This window comes from Lycorma delicatula, chromosome 3 (genome assembly GCF_047948215.1).
Source record: "Lycorma delicatula isolate Av1 chromosome 3, ASM4794821v1, whole genome shotgun sequence".
In the NCBI taxonomy this organism is placed as follows: domain Eukaryota; kingdom Metazoa; phylum Arthropoda; class Insecta; order Hemiptera; family Fulgoridae; genus Lycorma; species Lycorma delicatula.
In genome coordinates this window covers 56,775,852-56,796,520 of record NC_134457.1, presented here as the reverse complement: position 1 = coordinate 56,796,520, position 20,669 = coordinate 56,775,852, and the positions used below count along the sequence as shown (strand labels likewise).

The following is a 20,669-nucleotide window of genomic DNA, read 5'->3' as shown; positions in this document are numbered from 1 at the left end:
GGATTTATCAAGCCTACTTTGCCTGAAGAATACCAGAGGGCTACTTTAGCAGTATAAAATCAGGTATCAAGCATTTCTTCCAGAGCCATAAGCGTGAGATCATGACCTGTCAAAATCAGTACTCATGCTATATTTAAAATAATGCTCATTTCTGTTTCTTTGACTCCTGTTCGAGGAGGCCAAAAGGATTTGTAGCTTGTGAAAAAGGAATGTCAATGTTGATGCGTTTTGCAACAGACTTGTCGCTGTGAATACACATGTTGATTGTCTTACAATGCAGAATGCAAGAGATCTGCAATTTTCTATTAGTGCATTATCTGCTTCATTAATGATTGCAAATCACCCTTTTCTACTGCTCATAAAACGCAAGCACAAGTTGTTGCAAATTATGAGGATTATGAGAATGAATGTGGCAATTTACTTGATAATATGAATGATGGTGCATTCATTACCTCTAGTATAATGCCAGTTGACACTGATAAACCAAATAGGAACTATTTCACCTGTTTTTACTGGCAACTGTCCGAGACCTATTTATCAGTTAATGCATAAAACAGCTGCTCCACTTAGCATTGTGAGAGAACAAAGGGCAACTCGCCCTCTCAACTGTAGAGTTACATAAAGCTCAGTAAAATGTTTCTGTTTGTGGTCATTTATACAAAAATGAAGTTAAGTCTAATAATGTTCAAAACGTTCACCTTGTGATGCATAATGTTTGAGGGACTCGGTCATATTGGCATAAAGCCTTCATGGATCTAATGGTAATTGTCTGAAATTTAGGGGCTCTGCACTTCTACATTACACTGTCATTTAATGAACTGTACTGGCTGGACATCCTATTTTTTTTTTTTGCAGTCATGTTTTTTTAGTTTTTAACAGATCTAAATCTTGTTTTCAGATCTGTTTTAACAGTATTATATCTGGCCATAGTATTTTTTTAAATTAAATTTTTTTGATAACTTTTTACAACTGCTATGCATCTGGAAAGTGACCGTTGAGGTTAGGGGATAATTTTGTTCTGGCAAACATGTGAGCTAGCTATTTAATTGAGGATAAGTTTATATGGATTTTACAGAAAATAAAAGCTGTACCACAGTTTCCATTTTGCATAAAACTACTGAATAAAAGTAAACATCAAGTGTTAGTATATTTTAGTAATGAAAAAATAAGAATTTGCTGTGATACTTTTTCTAAGATCATCATTGATATATTCTTATTAACTTTAATAAAAATTTAGCCAAACTCAAGATAACATAAATAATGAATTTTTAACCCTCACGGCTTAATTAGTTAAAAGTGTTTACTGCATTTATATCAGCTTTTATAAATTGTGTCTTCAAAAACTGATTAAAGTATAAGGTTAAAAATATATGTATTATAAAACTTAAATTTAATAACTATTTCAATTTTTTTTTTGTGTTTTCAGAATAATCTAGTATTGTATTAAATTTTGAAAATGGATAAGCTACGTAAATTTTTAAATGGAGATGAAACTAGGGATGATGATAGTACAACCGGAATAGTTCCTGTAAGTAAATAGCTTCCATTTTTTTATAGAATTTTGATTTAGATTTTATAAGATTTCCACATTACCTTATACATTAATTATGAATTCTATCTGTTCATAATGAATAAGGAAAATATGCTGCAATATCACCTGTTTCAATAAAAATTTTAAGTTGTGTGTTGTGTTTAAAGTACTTTGATCTGTGTCTCCAGTAGATATAAAAAAAATTTCAAATTTTTGTGTAGATTACAATCTTCCAAATCACAGCTATCAATTTGCAGTAGCATCATTTATTGATAAAATCATGAAATTAGATAATTTCTACTTTTATTTCATTTGAATGATCAGTAGATTCAGTTAGAAATTTGAATCGGTTATAACTTTATTGTCTGAAACAAATCTGGAAATTAATAACAAAATTAGGTTTCATGAAAAACTTAAATGTTTTTGTAAAAGGCCTTTTAAGATCCTTTTAATAAAAAGATAAAGTTTAACATAAAAAAAAAAACATGTATTACCGAAAAAATTATAAAATTTGGGTGTATATGAAGGAATATATGGGAATTGTTAAAAATTTAGTTTATTTAATAACCCAAAATTATTAATAATAGCATATTAATAATATAATAATTATTAGATAATTTAATACCTAATTCAAACAATAAAGTGAAAACTATGTGTGAAATTTTTCACACATTTTTCAAAAGCAGATTTGGAACTAGATCTGATAACTTCATCAAACATACAAAAGGACTCTACTTTCATAATCTAATATCTGGTGTAGTAACAGAGAAATATAATAAATTCTTTTCTGGTATTTTAAACAAGATTGATCAATTTCAACAGAAGTTAAAACTAGTATTTTGAATATAGGTAATAAGCATTTATTGATAACATTTCTGCCACAATTGTAAAAGATGTTCTAGATGTTATGTACAGATTTAATGTACAAAATTATAGGTCAGCTTCAGTATTGTCCATATTTTCTAAATTATTTGAAAGAGTGAACCTTGAAAAATAGGCTTTTAAGATTTCTCGATAAAAAATCATATTGGCAAAGCTTCAAAAGTCCATGTCTCAGTTATAAGAAAATATTTTAGAGAGCATAGGTGACAAAAGATATCTTTTTAATTTTGTTTATTTTAGTTAAACCATTCAGTCTTCTTTCATATTATTATAGATAAAATCTTACTTATTATACCAAACGAGTACTTACATTTGTTTAAATTTATTTCTTAGCAAACATTAACAGAAAATACAAACCTCACTTTAAGGTATAAAATGCAAATTACTATTAAGAAGCTCTTTGACCTTTGATCTTATTGTTTATTTTGCTTTGAATCTTAATAAAAGATTAGACATGTTGTCAGTTATCTTTTATGCTTACCTATACTCCCATCTGAAGCATAATATCATTCTCTGAAGATGTAATAAAATGGTCTTCCTACAAATTTATTTAAAATAAAATCAAAAAATTTAACTGTTACTTTTCTATTTTATAATCAATTGTTTATTTTGTAATTTAGTTCTAAGATTTTGGCATGTTTTCCTTTGATCCTTCTAGTCAAATCCTGCAACAATTTCTTTTCTAATACATTTATTTATCTTTGTTTAATTTTTGAGGACTTTATATCTAATCAAAAGTCAGTTGAGTTATTATGTATTCATTAGAGAAACTGTTTCCTACATTAATCTTTTAATTGTCATTTGTTATTTTTCTGTTCCATTTTCACTTTTAATAACGGAAAATTCTTCAGCTTTGTTGGAGTACTGTGAAATAGTTTTCGTATAAGGTGCCTGTGAAGTTAAACAGTGAGAAAAATGGGACTTTATCCAAAGTCTGGTTTCTAGGAGATTTTTAGTAAATCTGAATTTTTTTTATGTTTGTTCAAACCTTACTTTTCACTAAACAAACCAATTTAGATGATTCTTTTTAATTTTTTTTTTTAAATATTCCTCTAACATCTCTTTATTTTTTTCTGGATAATTTTAATGCAGGAGTTTTAAACAGAAAAACACATGATTTATGTGATTAATTTGTATGTAGTTTTCATTGTTTTTATATTTTTTCATGAACATTGGTTATTATTGTTTTTTTTTTTTAGCATAAGGGCATAGCTTAATATATTGGCATTTCTTTTATTATTTTTGTCACGATGTGGGTTTCATACATTTGTGTTTCTGAACAATGTGTTTTTTGTTTTTTATTTTATTTTTATATGCCTTTTATATATTTTAAATAAAATTAAAGTGATTAAAAACATAACACACCAATAAGTAAAAATAGTAATTTTTCAATTCTTAATTTTTACTTCAGAAAGCCAGATTAATAATTAAGAGGTTATTCATATTTATTTTTTAGTTTATTCCTGATTTCAGAAAGTAAAATTCAAAGAATTGAAAAATGTTTTTTATTTTTTATTGTTTAGTGATTTTTTTTGTCAGTTTTATAATTATTTTTTTGTTTTGTTTTACGTATTTTCTCTGATGTATAAACATAATTCATTGAGTTTTACATTTGATGTATATGACACCTACAAGTAGTTTATTCTTGGTGTGGAAATAATTTGAATATGGAATTCTGCTCATATAATAATTAGTATTCATAAACTTGTTAGCTATTGTTTTATTTTAGTAATATTCATTATATTTTTACTTATTCAGTAATTATTCTATGATGATTCTCTTTCTTTAGGCTATGCATAGGTTTTAACAGATGGGAAAAACGATAGCCTTGCATGTAAAAATTCATTCAACATACTGTAATTTTTTGATTTTAAGTTATGTCAAAACCAGTAAGGATTTCAGTGATAATATTTTTTTAAATAAAAATAGTTATTATTACCATTTTATAATGTAGTTATTTATTATAAAATTAACCAAGTACAGTTTTCATCCTTATTTATTTTTTTTCGTTTTTTGAATGTCCAATATTGTTGAGAAGCATACATGATAATAAAGGATTGATGGTGGAGGTGGGACTTACACATGCTCCTGATAAGGTGGAGATGGTAGCGATCTCTGCGGCTGAGAAGGGACCGATCCTCAAAATAACATTAGAGGATAGGAGAATGTGTCGAGGCCGGCAAGAAAGCACTTTGGCATATGGATGGATACCAGGTTAAGATTTATTACACAAGCAGTAGAAGCAGATAATAAAGCCAAAAGGACTGCGAGATTAATAGCCGACCTCCTACGTAATACTGGTGGACATTGGAGGAAATTATTAGCAAGAGTGATGTATACTTCAATGCTGTACGGGACAAAGCTTTGGGCTGATGTAATGAGATTTTCAAAATATCGTGGAAGACTAGTTTCAGTTTATAGACTATGTTTTCTGTGAATCAGAGCAGCGAATAGAACAGTCTCTAAGGAGGCAGCTGAAGTCCTGGTGGGTGCAATGTTGATAACCATTGGGTTGGCCTAGTGGTGAATGTGTCTTCCCAAATCAGCAGATTTGGAAGTTGAGAGTTCCAGTGTTCTAGTCCTAGTAAAGGCAGTTATTTTTATATGGATTTGAATAATAGATCATAGTTATCGGTGTTCTTTGGTGGTTCGGTTTCAGTTAACCACACATCTCAGGAATGGTCAAACTGAGACTATACAAGACTACACCTAGTTTACACTCATACATATCATTCTCTGAAGTAATACATGAATGGTAATTCCCGGAGGTTAAACAGGAAAAAAAAGAGAGATGCAGTGTCGATAGATTTGGTGATTTTGCAGAAGATGAGGCTCTGGGAGCAGAGATCCCTGCCATTAAGAGAAGAACGCACATAATATCTCAGATAACAGAAGAATTAATGGAGACTTGGCAGGGACATTGGGACCAAGCCACTAAAGGTCGGTGGACTCATCGCCTTATAAGTGACATTGAGAGTTGGTGTAGGAGGACCCATGGCTCGCTGGGATACAGTTTAACACAGTTCCTGGCAGGTCATGGCCGTTTTAGGGTGTATCTATAAACACGGCCTGGACCACATGGATTGTTGTCCTGACTGCAATGAGGAAGAGACTCATAACCATATTCATTTCTGTTGTCTGTGCTTTGATGAAGAACACAGGAAGATGTTAAATATGTAGGTTTTTTTTTTAACCTCTTTCTTTCTTTCTTTTTCCTGTTTAGCCTCCGGTAACTACCGTTTAGATAATTCTTCAGAGGATGAATGAGGATGATATGTATGAGTGTAAATGAAGTGTAGTCTTGTACATTCTCAGTTCGACCGTACCTGAGATGTGTGGTTAATTGAAACCCAACCACCAAAGAACACCGGTATCCACGATCTAGTATTCAAATCCATGTAAAAATATCTGGCTTTACTAGGACTTGAACGTTGTAACTCTCGACTTCCAAATCAGCTGATTTGTTAAGACGCGTTAACCACTAGACCAACCCGGTGGGTTTTTTTTTAACCTCTGGATCCACCGTTAGGCATTCTTCAGAGGATGAGATGAATGATTTGTAGCGTGTGTGAAAATGCCATGACTGACCAGGATTTGAACCCCGGACCCCAGGATGTAAAGGGGGTTAATTATGTAGGCTTGGAAGATATGTTCTGTCCAGAGGACACACAAAGCATAAAAGCTAAAAGGATTTAAAGAATAGAAAGCAGTTGAGAGCTATGTTAAGAAGGTGATGGATAAGCTACACATTTATGAAGTGTCCTGCCAGAAAATCAGACATTGGAGGGTGCCGGGGCGGATAGGTCTGTGGCTGAGGGGGCTCCTGAGCATCTGGGTGTCACCCCTCTGCAATGAGGCAGTGGGCACTCCACATTTCGGTCCCTGACGGCATGAAACTCCCTTTTAAATATTAGTAAAATATTTTCAGATTACATGCTTGCTATTTTCCAAAAAAAGGTAATACGTATCAGCTAACAATAAAATGATACATTATAAGATGTGCACAAAATCCATTGCATAAACATGTAATTTTGGCTATGTGGTATTTTATAATGTTAAATAATATTAAACAAATATTAAAATTTCTAAATTACAAATGTCAGCTCAAATATACATTGAATTCTTTGAATTCCAATTTTTCCCAGCCCTTGATTATAAATAAGAAACTTTTAGGCATAAAGTTCCACCATTAAAAAAAAAACTTTTTTTATTTATAATTATAACAATTTTATTTTTCAGGGTTTTATTTCAGAAAACAGTCTAAGTTGGTCAACAAGACTAAAAGCTTTTATAATATGTTTTATTCTTGGTATATTTGTGTCTTTCTTGGGATCTTTATCGTTATTTATTGGTAAGCCTCTGGCACATTTTGCTCTCTTTTACACTCTTGGAAATATCATTTCTATGCTCAGGTAAGTGAAAGTAAATTAAATTATACTGCTTTAATATTCATTTCTTTTAAAGTATAATTTTTAAACAATTCAATTTAAAAATATATATATATATATTTTTTAATGATCAATCAATCAGTGAGTGTGAAACAGGAAAAAAATTGTAGTTCTGATAAAACTTTAGTTAATTTTTCTTTATTTCTACATTAGGCAGAAGTAAAGTAATACATGTAATTCATTTTCTTTTCTTTTTTTTTGTTTATTTATGATTAATATAAAAATGCCAACTTCCTACTGGAAATTGAACTCAAGATTTGTGGACTGTGTAATTTTCTATAAACCTCCAAACTGTGATGGAGGATGTCTTCATTAATCTGTGGTGGAGGCAAGCCCTTTTTAATATTTTTAACGTGTTTATAGAGAGCTAGCAGATTTTCATTTTTTGTATTGCAAGTTCCTCTAGTAGATGATATTAAAAATATCAGTAACTGCTGCAATCTGAGTTAGGCATTACTACCTTCATTTGAAAAAATCAATAAAAATGGGGGTTTGAAGAAACTTTCACCAATCTTGCCAGCCATAGATGTATCCAGTGATAAGGAAATGAGAAATGTTCCGGAATATGTTAAATATTCTTGCATAAGGTTTCTTGTGATTAGGTACAACAAGGAAGGTAAATCCTTTGCTAAGGTTTCTCCCTTTCTGAGTAATAAATGCATTGGAACAGCTTGTGGTTTGCGAAACCGATAAAGAAACTTACCAATGGTGTCTAATTGAAGTCTGTATTGAAGAGCAGTGTCAAAAAATTCTAGACCTTAAGTATTATAGGGACAGACCGAGTGATAGTGGAACCCCATAACATGCTAAATATTAGAAAGGAGTAAGTGACCTTTGCCATAACTTGGCTGATGTTGAGTTACCTGTAATTGCAGAAGAGTTGACATCATAGTCAGTCACGTCTGTGTAGAGGATTATGAGAAGGGAGAATGGTGTTGATGTACCAACACCATGGCTGTTTCTGACTTTTTCCATTCTGACTGAATAAAGATTGGTTACCTTTCTGTTCGTGTGCAACCATATATACCAAACCCCAGATGCTGCTGCCAATGTAAGGGTTTTGTCACACCAATTACTGTGTCACCGTGGAACTCTCCACGGTGACACAGTAATTGGTGTGACAATTATGCAGGAATATTTTGCAGGAATAACCATTGATAGGAGGTTATTATTTGCTGTTGGGCACACACATGGGTATATCATGACTCAGACCAATGCACTCATTTGTGTTGGCTGTGACTGTCAACTAACAATACACTACTTCCTCATGGACTGTATGTGTTATTCGGCATTGTGTTGGAAGTTTAAACTAGGGGCTAATATCTGAAATATCTTAGACAATACTGTATGGATGTTATCGATTGTCTTATGATTTCCTAAAGCATATTCATTCACATTCATCTGGATTTAAAAATTTAATTATTCACATCTTTTTTGCCATTTGGCATATGCCAGATGATAATTTTGCTCTTTTAACTTACATTTTTAATCTAATATTTTGTTATGGTTTTATTTCGCCTTTAACATACATTGTAGGCGTTTTCCATCTATATTCTGTGTGTATGTTACTATTGTTTAGTTTTAAGTTAATTTTTAATATTTATTTGTTTAATGTATAAATATCATGTCCGGGTGCTGATGATGACACTTTGTTGAGTGCCCAGGAAAAAGGAAAAAACATATCTCCAGCAACATTAATACACATGTGCCATCTCTGAATCATCTATTGATTGTAATGAGCAAAGAATTCTTTGCCTTTATGTCAGAGCCAATTTAGTATATTTTCTTTGACATCATCTTTGCCCTTAAACGTTTTACCATGTCTTCTTGAGTGAATCAAACAAGTGAAAATCTGATGGGGTAAAGTCAGGACTATATGGGGGTTGAAGTAGTTCTTCCCAATGTAAGTTGTCGATGGTTTCTCAAGATACCTGAGATGTATGAGGCCAGGCATTATCATGAAGCAGAATGGGTTTTTGTGCAGATCCAGGGCATTTTTTAACACTGTTGTCTTCACTTTTTTCATAAGCATGTCACAACAGAGTGCACTGTTTATTTATTGCTCACTAATTTTCTAGAAAATCAACAAAAACCAGGCCTTTTGCATCCTAAAACATTGTCTTCTTGATAGATGAACTTGTGTGCTTCCAATCCATGTCCATCTTTTTGATTCTTGTTATTAGTGCTGAATTCATGTCTCATCACAGGTTAAAATACTATGCAAAAAAGCATCTCCTTCCTGCTGATACCATTGTTTCAGCTCTGTACAAATGAGAAGTCTTGTCTTCTTATGGTAGTCTCTCAATGCTTTTGGAACTCATCTTACGCTTGTTTTACAGTTTTTGACCTTGTTGGTGATAATGTTACAGATTGTACTGAGACTTATAATTTTTTAGCTATAATCTCAACTGTAATACATTGTTCTTCTTAAATGATAGAGTCTGTGGGAGTTTCCAGCACTGGAATTGAAACATCAGTTGGAATTCCAGTACAGTGCTCTCCAATTATTGAAGTTCAACTGCTTTTAAATATTTCTACCCGCTTGTAAAAATGTCTGCAGTTCATACAACTTTGTCAATATTGTTTGGTCATACAAGAGTAAATGATAATTGGTATTTCAGCTTTGGAAAGCAAAAAATAGATCACTGGATGCTGTTCAACTTATTCATTAATATCAAGAGAACTCACCATCACAAAATGAGATTATAAACAAAACAATTTTCCTCATATAGCTTTATATGATGATTTTCCTCATATAGCTTTATATGATGCTTTTACTCATATGGCTTTATATGATGCTTTTACTCGTATAGCTCAGAAGTCATTGCAGGGCTATAATTGTACTATTCTGAAAGTATCATAACCCTTACCAACTGTTCTGCTTTCACAAGTATTTATGTTTAATTATTGAAAAATCCTTGTATTATGACCATTTACATAGTTTTTAAATGAATTTTATCATGGGAAAGAGATATTTTTTATTAATTTTTTTATGTTCTTTTTGCGGCTGGACCTGCTTTAATTATGGATTCAGCATCAAGGAAAAGTCAGGGATTTTTATATATTTATAAAAATATTATTTTCTGCCTGTTCAATCTGTTATGAGCTCATCCACAAAGAAAACACCTTTCTAAGTCTGCAGTTTTTGGTAGAGCTGGTGAAGCTTCTTTAGTTCCAAGCAAAAGTTTACCTCTGTATTTGATCTCCTTTGGTATCGACTCAAAGGCTATATGCCTGTGTATCACTGGCTTCAACAAGTCAAAAGCCAAGTCCTGCAGAAACTCTTTGAAATTGACATCAGTAGTTTTTATTTGCTCTAAAAATGTTTAATGAATATAGCAGGAGTAAACTCCTCCTACTACATTCATTATGTGAAAAAATAATGTCAGTGGCCACCTACAGGAATTTCTCGATACGTCATAATGCCTACACATTTTATCCAAAATATTGACACCATATTTTGTATTATTGTATGTAGAGATGATTAATGGTTTCTTGTCTTTTCGGTGTTGGCATCAAGTGCACTAGTGTAATGCATAGTTGATATAGCACAAACTGCCCTTTTCTTCTCTGGTACATATGACACAAGAGTACATGTTTTTTGGAACCCAAAAAGGCTTGATTTGGGCTCCTTATCTTAATCACGCAGGAAACATGCAGGATTCTGGGGCATGTTTTTTCAAAGTTCCTACATACAGCAGCAATTTCTCTTTTAAGAGCATCTTAGCTAAAGGAACTGAGGAAAAGAAATTGTTGGCTGTTATGTTCCTGTGTGAGCCGATAACTGGTTCTACAAGGTGATATACAAGATCTTTTGTCACAGTTCTTACTTAAACAGGACCCTGTGACTCTTTGCCCACATATACTTCTAACTTAGTGGTATAAAAGTTAGATGCAGATACTAGAGCATTTTATCTCCACTTCATCAATAGGTTTTACATCCCTTTCCCATACAAATTTATTCTTTATTATCTTAATGTATATGTTTCTGGATTCAACAGCTTGCTGTATCATTACACCATCAATCAGACCAGTGTTTTCACACTCTTAGCATCACCTTGTGATATCCAGGCTTATGAAAAGCAGGTATAATATTGAAACATAGTGTTTGTGATGTAGGTGGCACCTGGGGTTCTAAATACCAGCAAGGTAGTTCTGACTTATTTGCCTACCAATATAGAATTCACTCTATCAAGGTGAGATTGAGGACTTTGCTCTTCTACAGGAGTACTTTCTTCTTCTATTCTACCTCATGAGCATTCTCGGTATCACTATCCTGAACTATATCTTCAACAAAATCTTCAATCTGGGTCTTTGATATTAATTACACTTTCACTTTCCAAACACTGCCATGTCTGTTCTTGATCACATTCTGACATTTTCAATACAAGTACAATATTACTTATACAAAAATCACAAAAAATTGAAAATAACTGATTTCTAAAACCGAGATTCAGTTGTTATGTATAGTTGTGCAGAGTACAATGGTAATCCAAGGGCAAACAAAAACACTCCATATATACACTATGTCAGCAAGAACACTGAAACTGCACTGACATGACCGGTGGGTAGTGACGGAAAGGTAGATTACTGCTCAAGGTAATCAGGTTCATTATAACCTATCAAGGTTAAGACCAGGAGAGGATGACCATGTGTCCAACTCTAAGTAAAATTGGAGTGAATGAGCTTCCACCTGCCAGAGACCATAACTGTTTAGGTCTTCTCAGGCGAAAGCTGCAGCCAGATATCCTGCAAGTGTGAGAGATTTTGTTTATCACCACGTTGCCAATGTCTATCACCACTATCCATCCTGACTTGGCTGTCGTGATCAGAGACAAGTCATTGGCAGCCCTGGTCAGGGCTGCCCCTTCAGGAAGCACGACAGACAGAACTTCATCATAAGCAATGTTCCAAGATATTGGGTCTAGGAACACAACTCATCTTCATTCACGCCTTCCCTCAGGAAAATTGTCTGTCACCTACCTTTCAGAGAGATAATACTGGATAGTCCTCCTCAGGTGTGGATTGAAGCCAATTCTTTTAATTACTCCTACAATTCCTCCGAGTTGTACTATTGAAAGCATTTTTAATGTCGAACATAATAACGGCATCATTCACGAATGCCTTGAGCTCAAAGTGGCCTTCAGGAGGCCAGCAATTAAATTGGCCTAAAGGATGTTGGATTGCAACCTTGCCTCATCTCCTTTTTGAGGAGAATTAGCTGGGCAGTCTTCCAGGACTCCAGAATCCATTCCTGGGTGATGATGTGATTGAAAGCATCAACTATATACCATGGAGCTCTGCAAGCCTTACAAACTCTACTGGCTCCTGTGATACACCAACTAGGCCAGAACTCTTTTCACATTTGGTACTCTTGTTGGCCACCATGAGTTCTTCTGACAACTGAGATATCAACAGCAACTATTTCCTTGCAAATTTTGTCGCCGCATGGTGGAAAGAGAACCTTTGCGCAACTTGCAAGAGTTGCCCTATCAAGGATGGAAAGTTGCCGACCAAATATTTTGATTACAATTATGTAGCAGTCTCCCAAAATGTCCTTGTCAAGGGCAATACAGAGCTCTCTCTACTTCTGCCATTTGGAGCTGGGAAAGAAAAGAAAGCTGGACTTGAAAAGAAGCCAAAACACGCAGGCTGAATGCTGAATGGGGGTTTTCTGTTTGCTACCTTGAGAAGGACTAGCGCACATTATCATGCTAAGATCTGAAAGGGTTTCATCTTACAGGACTTCTGGTGCATGCAGTCAAAATTACATTACTGTAGGAGGTCTGAACGCTTGCCTGTTAAAAGGGGGGGATGTCACCTTGATTAAATCAGGCAAATCCTGTCCTGGTTATCGCCTCATAGAGGATGCAGTTGCCCACTCTCCACACCACAGCAAGTTCTTAGTGTTGAAAGTGTCCCCTACCAGTTGATTTTTGTGACTGTCTGCTGATCTCCCCTAGTAAACTGCATTGTTCAAACACATCATTCCCCAGCAAGCAATATTCATACACATTGAATGGACAGTTTGGATTATAGATGTAGAACTGTCATGATGATAATCTATTTTTAGCTGTATTATGATAATAAAAAGGGTCCATTATTTATGAACTAATAATCAGTGCATTGACATTACAACATGAAATAAATTCTTTCTTAAAGACTATTTTACTGCCTTTAAGAAAAATGTGCATATTTAATTCTCTCTAAACTATGTTGGTCAAATCAAACTGATCCCTAAGAAGTACACAGGTGTGCTGCCTATTTATAAGTGATGGTCAGTTAACTGATATTATAGTACTGTTCTGTATGTCAGTTGATTGTAAAGGATTATTTTTTAAGCGACTTATTTTCTACTTCATTCATTTTTGGAGTCCTTTTTGAGTTTTAGTTGAGTTTCCTTATTCATTTAAATTGTCTAAAAAGATGAGGCAGTGAAGGAATTCGAACATAATTACAAAAGGATTGTAATGACAGATAAAATAAATGAAATTTACCTGATTGATGTCTAATGTTCTAGTAATGACCTGTAATTGCTGTAGGTGCTTTCCTATAGAGGATATCAGTACCTTCAAATTCATTTTCAGTCATTGTACTGTTTAAACTTTTTATAAAATTATTTAACATTTTCTAAGCCATCTTCAGCAAAGTTTACAAGGTTAAAAGTTCAGTATTATACAGTGGTAAATGTGATGAAATAAGAAAAAATGTTTAAAGCATTACTGCTTGTCTTTGACAAATTATGTTGTTAACATGATAAAAATATTATTATTGATTGAAAAATTAAGCATTATATAATAAATAGTATAATGCTTATTTATAATGTTTCAAAGTGCTTTCAAACTTCTTTTAGAAATTGAGTTTTTCATTTACTTTTGATTTCAATAGTTTCATTGTTTGATTTTTTTTTTTTTTACTTTCATGCATATCTTGATGTTTTGGGTGTCATGCGGTGAGTGTAATCATTTGATACTTTAGTGATATTATATATAGAAAATTGAACAAAAAAGTTTGAGTTTTATTTACTTACTCCCAATGGTATTTATTTTTTTTACCTACCTTTTTTATTATATATCACTTTTTTAACGTATTCTAGTATTATATATTATTAGATGAATTAATTAATCTGCGATTTTTGCAATGGATTATTGTTAATTATGTACTTCTCATGAGATTCTAAACAACATTTTTATCTTACTTGTGGTGACAAAATAAATTTCATTGTAATCTAGATTATAATAAAACTTCACTGTGTTATTAATTTTTACTTTTAATTTAAAGTATTGTTAAAACTATTGTGTCTACAATTTCATTAAACTGTTTCTCTCCAGCTTTCTTTTACTTTCCTGTCTAGTTAGCGCTATTGCTCTAGAAAGGAAAGTATTGCAATTGGTTCAATTTGAGTATATGCGATTTTCACTGGATCTTGACCTTTTTTTATAATTAATCCAATGTAGAGATCTGAAATGTTTCATGTAATTATATAGATTTGGATTTACATGCAATAATAATTTTTTTTTTTCTCAATATGTTTGCTATCAAAAAATATATTAAATGAATCATTTTTGGAAATAGTAGAAATAGAATCAAATGTAAGCTCAATATTATTAGTGCTGTATGTTATTAATGTATTGTGCATTGTCTAATTATCTGCAATTCTTAAGCTACCATAGCCAGTAGGTAAAAAGAAAAGTTCTGAACTTAAAAAGAAATATTTACTTAATCATATTACCAGTATAGAAAGTACAATAGGAATTTTCAATAAGAATATGATACAGTACCAGATGTATATCTTTCATTTTGCATCAAAACGTTTCATTGCATGATGTTGCAATTTATAAAATTTTATCTGAGTACCAATTTAGTATAACTTTTAAAAAGAGTATTTAATATTTTTAGATTTATGAGGCATTTTCATGTAGTTTGTGTAAAAACCAACTATAATATTCTATATTTAATATCAGAAAATCACTTACATTGTTTTTCTTTAAATATGTCGGCAATTTTTGTTTTAGTACTTGTTTCTTAATGGGCCCTGTCAACCAAATTAAGAGAATGTTTGCAGAAACAAGAATTATTGCTACAGTTATGGTATTTGTTATGATTGGTTTAACACTGTTTGCAGCGTTATGGGTAAGTAATATGTTTTGCTCATGTGTAGTCAAATAAGAAATAAGAAAATCAGCTTTAAAGTGTTACCAGTTTTATTTATTTTGATATTGAAATTTATTCATTTGATTTTGCTCAGGTTGTCAGCTCTCAGGTTAATAAAGAATTTTTTCCTCCTTAAATGCCACTTAGTACAAAATCAAATTGATTATAAATTTAATTTTCAGAAATTAGAATTATTTATACATGGTGCAGCAGGACAATTTAAGCAGTTCAAGCTGTGTGAGCTGTAGCCCTGTCCTGTTGGAATCACAGGTCTCTCAATCCCTCTTCTTCAACAATCTCTCTTTCATTTTATTTTGGGCTGCAGAAATTTTACAACATTGCGTCATAACATTCTGAGTTCATGGTCACATCATCCTCCTCAAAGAAGTACAGGCCTATCACGCCAAATTGTGATACAGCACACCTTTAGTTAGGAGAATGTAGCAGTGCTTTTAATTGCGCCATTCTTGGCTGACCACGCTTCACCCTACACCGATGATGTGCCAAGAATGACACAAATACAAAATGAAAATTTTAAATGGTCTTATAAAATTATGTTAGTAAAATTACTAAAATGTTGAAATGTTTGAGTTTTAAATGAAATGTAATACAACGCTGAGAAATTTGAATGTTTGAACAAAGAAATTTTATTAACATAATTTATCTTAAAATTAATACTTTTTACATTAGGATTCACCCTTTGATGCTGGCCGGACGCTCATCACATCATAGACAGAAAGTCATCTTCACACACATTCGACTCTTCACCACGTTATTAATCTCCCGCCATTCACAGCATACACAGTCGCCAATCTTAATTTCTTGATACTGCTTCGTCCATGTCCAGAGTGAGAGTGCCCTCCCACACACTTACTAGCTGGCCGGAGAGGAAAAAATAATTATCTTCCCCTTCCAGCAAAGTTTCTTACATTACAGATCGCATGCACGAGAACTTAAACATCTTAACAATAATGCACATCTACTTAATACTAGTAAAATAAAAAAACGTTACTTATATTAAATCTAATACAGTGTCATGCAATTAAATACAAGTTACAATGTCAGCTTTATTTTTATTCATGAGGTTTGGCATGCTTCATAATTCAGGAGTTATTCTCAGCTCAGTAGCAGAAATTTTGCTTATTCACAGCCCCGTGAAAATGTGCCCATTGCTACTGAAGAAAGCTGCCTCGAGAGTGATCTGTGCAAGCATTTGCTCACACAAATTTTGGCAGTTGGCATAGTCTGTTGGACTCAGATCTTGAGACATTATTATTTTGAAGGGTTGAAAATTCAAATTGAAGTCCAAAATTATCCTCAAAGTTAGTTTTCTTCATATTTTTCATTTCTATTTTATTTTATAAGGACCTTACTTTAAAAAGTAGAAACTTACTTATCAACTTACTTTATCAAAATTAATGAATTGTTCTTAATTTATATTTATTTGACTACTCATTCCACTAGTTTTGTAAAAGTCGATCAGTTTTAACAAACTTTGCTGTATGAGTGTATTTTAAAGTTAATTGGATGCTGTGCTATAGTTTGAATAGGGCACTGGCCTCTTGTGATAAACAATTTCTTAGCATATTAATGGATTTTGATAAAAAAACATTTTTCTTGGGAGGGGTTAGTTTCTTTTTAAAAACAGAACTGAAACTAAGAGAAGTGTCAAACAATTGGGAAAGTTTTGCAGTTTATAATTGTGTTTTACTTTTGATATGTAGGACCCTTTTTTGTGTTGCTCTGGCAGTAATAATAATTTATTTATTTGTTTGTATTTTTTGTGCAATAGGACAGCTAACTATAGCCTTTGTGTATTACACAATTGTACATAAAAAAAATATCTATACACATTAAATATAAATTAAAAATTTCAATATAAATTAAAAATACAAAATTTAATCATTAGTTCATAATAATTATTAGTCATTGGTTCATAATCATAGCTCATATAATTATTAGTTCATAAAAATAAGAGTAATACTGGTGTTTTAATTATGTTACACAATTATATTATTATATGTCTTTGCATAAATACAAGATTACAGATAAACATGTACACATAATTCAGGAAACAAAATTAAATAATATAGTTTAATAACAATAATAATAACATTAGTTATAAATTCAAAAATTTACATCTTTTCTCCTTCATCCAATTACATTTAATTAGAATTTCAGTTACTTATACAGCACTGTCAATATATATATATATATATATATATATATACATACATACACACACACACACACACACACACACACACACACACACACACACACACACACATATATATATATATATATATGTGCAGGTAAAATAGACACAAAAGAAATTTACATCATTGTTATACAATATAATTGATTTTAATTATTAAAATATTTATTTATTTATTAATAGAAAATTGTTTTAATGTATGTAACTTAACTACGGTCAAGCAGAAGAGGGTTAGTGAAGTTCTGTAGTAATCCACTATTATGGTTTTTTATACTTTTAATATCTATATTATATCGGAGTAAAACCTACTCAGTTCAAAAACAAAATTCTTCCTCGGTTGAAAAAAGTCTATTTTATCATATTTTTTTACAGCAGTTAAAGCGCATCTCTCTGTGGGTGAGATAAGTTGTGTAGAGTATGCAAGAGGACAAAAGTTTCGAATATTGCGTCCGGGTGTACGTAACTGTATTTCGTTTTCCGTAGGATTACTCCCGTGTAATGCTTTATGAAAAAACAGTAAATCAAAGTATTCTCTTTGACATACAAGAGATGGTAAATTATGTAGTAATTGAAGCTGTTGCTTTCCAAGATGGTGAAGTTTAAATTTGTGAGTCAGCCAAGATAGAAAGTTGTTCTGAATGGATTTAATGTTAATCGATGTATAGTCTCTTCGAGAATTCCAGGTTGAGGTGGAATATTCAAGCTGGCTTCGAACAAGTGACTTGAAGAGTAAGACACAAGTTCGAGGATCAACAAAAGGTCTCGCAATCCATTTCAACAGACCAAGATTTCTCTTCGCTCGGCTCACAATCATGTCTGCATGTTTAGAAAGGTATAGCTTGGAGTCAAGGAGTATGCCTAGATCGGTGACGGAGTTCACAGTATTAATGGGAAGAGAGTTTATTGTATAATTATACCAAGCAATGTTAGTTTTTCGGGAGAACGGAATATGTTTAATTTTTTAGAAATTTAGCGGCATGTGATTTCTCATTGCCCACTGGTAAATATGGTTAATATTGTGTTGTAACATAAGGTGATCATGTAAGCTTTTAATCTGAAGAAATATTTTAAGGTCATCGGCACACATACTCAGACCAACAGAGACGGATTCAGTAATATCATTTATAAAAAGTAGAAACAGCAACGGGCCAAGGTTGGAACCCTGTGGAACTCCAGAGATTGCAGAGAATTCTCTTTGGGAAGTGCATCCAGCATACCTAACAGCAAAAGTTCTGTTATTCAAGTATGAAGAGATCCACTTGACAAGACGCTCGCTGAACCCAAATTCAGCCAACTTCTTTTGGAGCAGGTAATGGGGCATTTTGTCAAATGCTTTTTGATAATCAAAATAGATAGCATCCACCTGACCTTGAGATTCAACAACAGGACCAATTTTATCAAGGAAACAATTGAGGTTTATAATATTATAATTTAGTTTATATTATAATAATAATAATAATGTTATTAGTTATTTTCCTATTTAAAAATAATGTTTTCTTTTATTTCAGATTAAAAAAGCTCCTTTGGCATTACTTTTCATTATTCTACAGTGGATAGCTATGACATGGTATTCATTGTCATACATTCCATATGCTCGAGATGCTGTTAAAAAGACAGTGACTACATGCATTGCTTGATAAAGAAAATATATTTTAACTTTTTTTTTACATAGAAATGTGAGGCATTCCAAAAAATAACTATGTACTTATATTATTACTTCTAACTTATATTGTTGATTATTATTGTTATTATTACCATTAATTTAATATATTACATAAATTAATTATGTTATTTATAGAAATCAAAATAACATTATTTATATTTTAAAAGTAGTTCTGAGCTACTCTCATAAAACTGACCGAAAATTTACTAAAACATTTATAACAAAATTATATTAATTTTTACTACTAATTTTTAGAATTAGATAACAAAGCATTTATTTGTATCATGTGGTTGAATCTGTGTCACACTTTTTCATCAAAAAAAAAAAAAACAAAAAAAAAAAACATTGTTTGAATGATATATACACACTAAAGAGAAAACTCATATTAAATGCAATGAGCAACCGAAAACAAGAATACAAGAATGGAGGCTTAAAAAATAGACATATTTTCTGAACTAAATGCAGAATTTGTTGATTCTTTATCCATTGTTTCTTTTCTTTATTGTGTATTCCATCAGTCTATCTGTGTCATCAATTAGGTATGTTGTTTTTAGGTTTGTAATTTTTGAATGCCCTTTGGCAGTAATGAACTTGAATAAAAGCACCTGTAACTTTCAGCGTGTACTTTTGTTTTATCCCAATTTAAATAGTCTTACTGTATACTAAAGGGCACAAAAAAATAGTTAAATTAGTATTTCTTCTTTACAGCCCCATCATGTTTTGTACTTATTTATATCTCTCCTATTATTAATATTCGGATCACAGCTTGCTCTGTATGATTACCCTTATTGTAACACATTACTTCATTAAAGATTATTCATTTTTAGAAAATAAAATTATTTTTATTATTGATTTTAATTAACTTTTTTTAAGTAATATCAGACTTTTGATACCATTCATTATATACATTAAAGAAAGTGTATAAGAAATGCAATTTTTCAGTATATTTAATAGATTTTTGTTGGTATCAGATGTTGAATATAAATGCATACCATAAATAACATATTCATAAAATAACACATCATCTTTATTAAAGCAAATTAACTGAGGAAATCATTATCTTCACAGAATATGTATGAATGACTCATTAACTTTCTTGAAATTAATTTGCACACTATTATTTATTTATAAAAGAATTTCTATAATAAGTTTTATTAGGGGTGTTAAAAATATTGCTAAATAACATTTTGTTTAAGTATAAAATTATGTAAAACTTTGTGTAAGTTTTTCCATTTTTTTTATCCTTGTGAGTTATGTAAGTGAATTAAATTAATTCACATTAGTAATATAAGTAACTTAAGATAAATTCTTCACCCCCCTCTCTCTATCTTTGTGTGTGTATGTGTGTGTGTTTCACTTGATTCATACTTAAAAAATATATCAATTTTATGATCAAAGATATTTGTCATACTTTATATTAAATTAAATAAAATGTAAACACTTTCCTTTTGGATTATTTTTTTTGTGAAATGAAAAAACTACCAACTTACAACCAAAGCAACAGGTTGTAAATTGGTAGTTGGACTAACTTTTTACTGCAGGTAGTAGAAACTAATAACTTTTTACTTCTGGTAGTTAAACTTTTATTTTGTATGTTTTTACTTTCCTGGTGATAGCAATAAATGCTGCTATAACTATAATAGGAAAGTACATAGATGCGTAAAAAAAATCTAAAAAACTTTGGTCTTTTCTTAAGTTTTGTGCCTTAAGAAGACATTTTAAAAAAAACTTTACAAAAGATAGATTTAAATAAATTGTAAATAATCTTGAAAA

General features: G+C 31.5%; 1 protein-coding gene across 4 annotated transcripts in view; it reads left to right on the top strand.

The window, feature by feature from the left end:
• LOC142321615 (vesicle transport protein SFT2B) overlaps positions 1-20,669 on the top strand; it is a 26,399-nt gene extending 5,730 nt beyond the window's left edge. For all 4 annotated transcript variants that reach the window (XM_075359850.1, XM_075359853.1, XM_075359852.1 and 1 more), the window contains exons 2-5: positions 1,427-1,528; positions 6,653-6,825; positions 14,877-14,994; positions 18,742-20,669. In XM_075359850.1, coding sequence (XP_075215965.1) covers positions 1,457-1,528; positions 6,653-6,825; positions 14,877-14,994; positions 18,742-18,870 — 492 coding nt within the window. In that variant the 5' untranslated portion in view covers positions 1,427-1,456 and the 3' untranslated portion in view covers positions 18,871-20,669. The remainder of the gene's footprint in view (positions 1-1,426; positions 1,529-6,652; positions 6,826-14,876; positions 14,995-18,741) is intronic.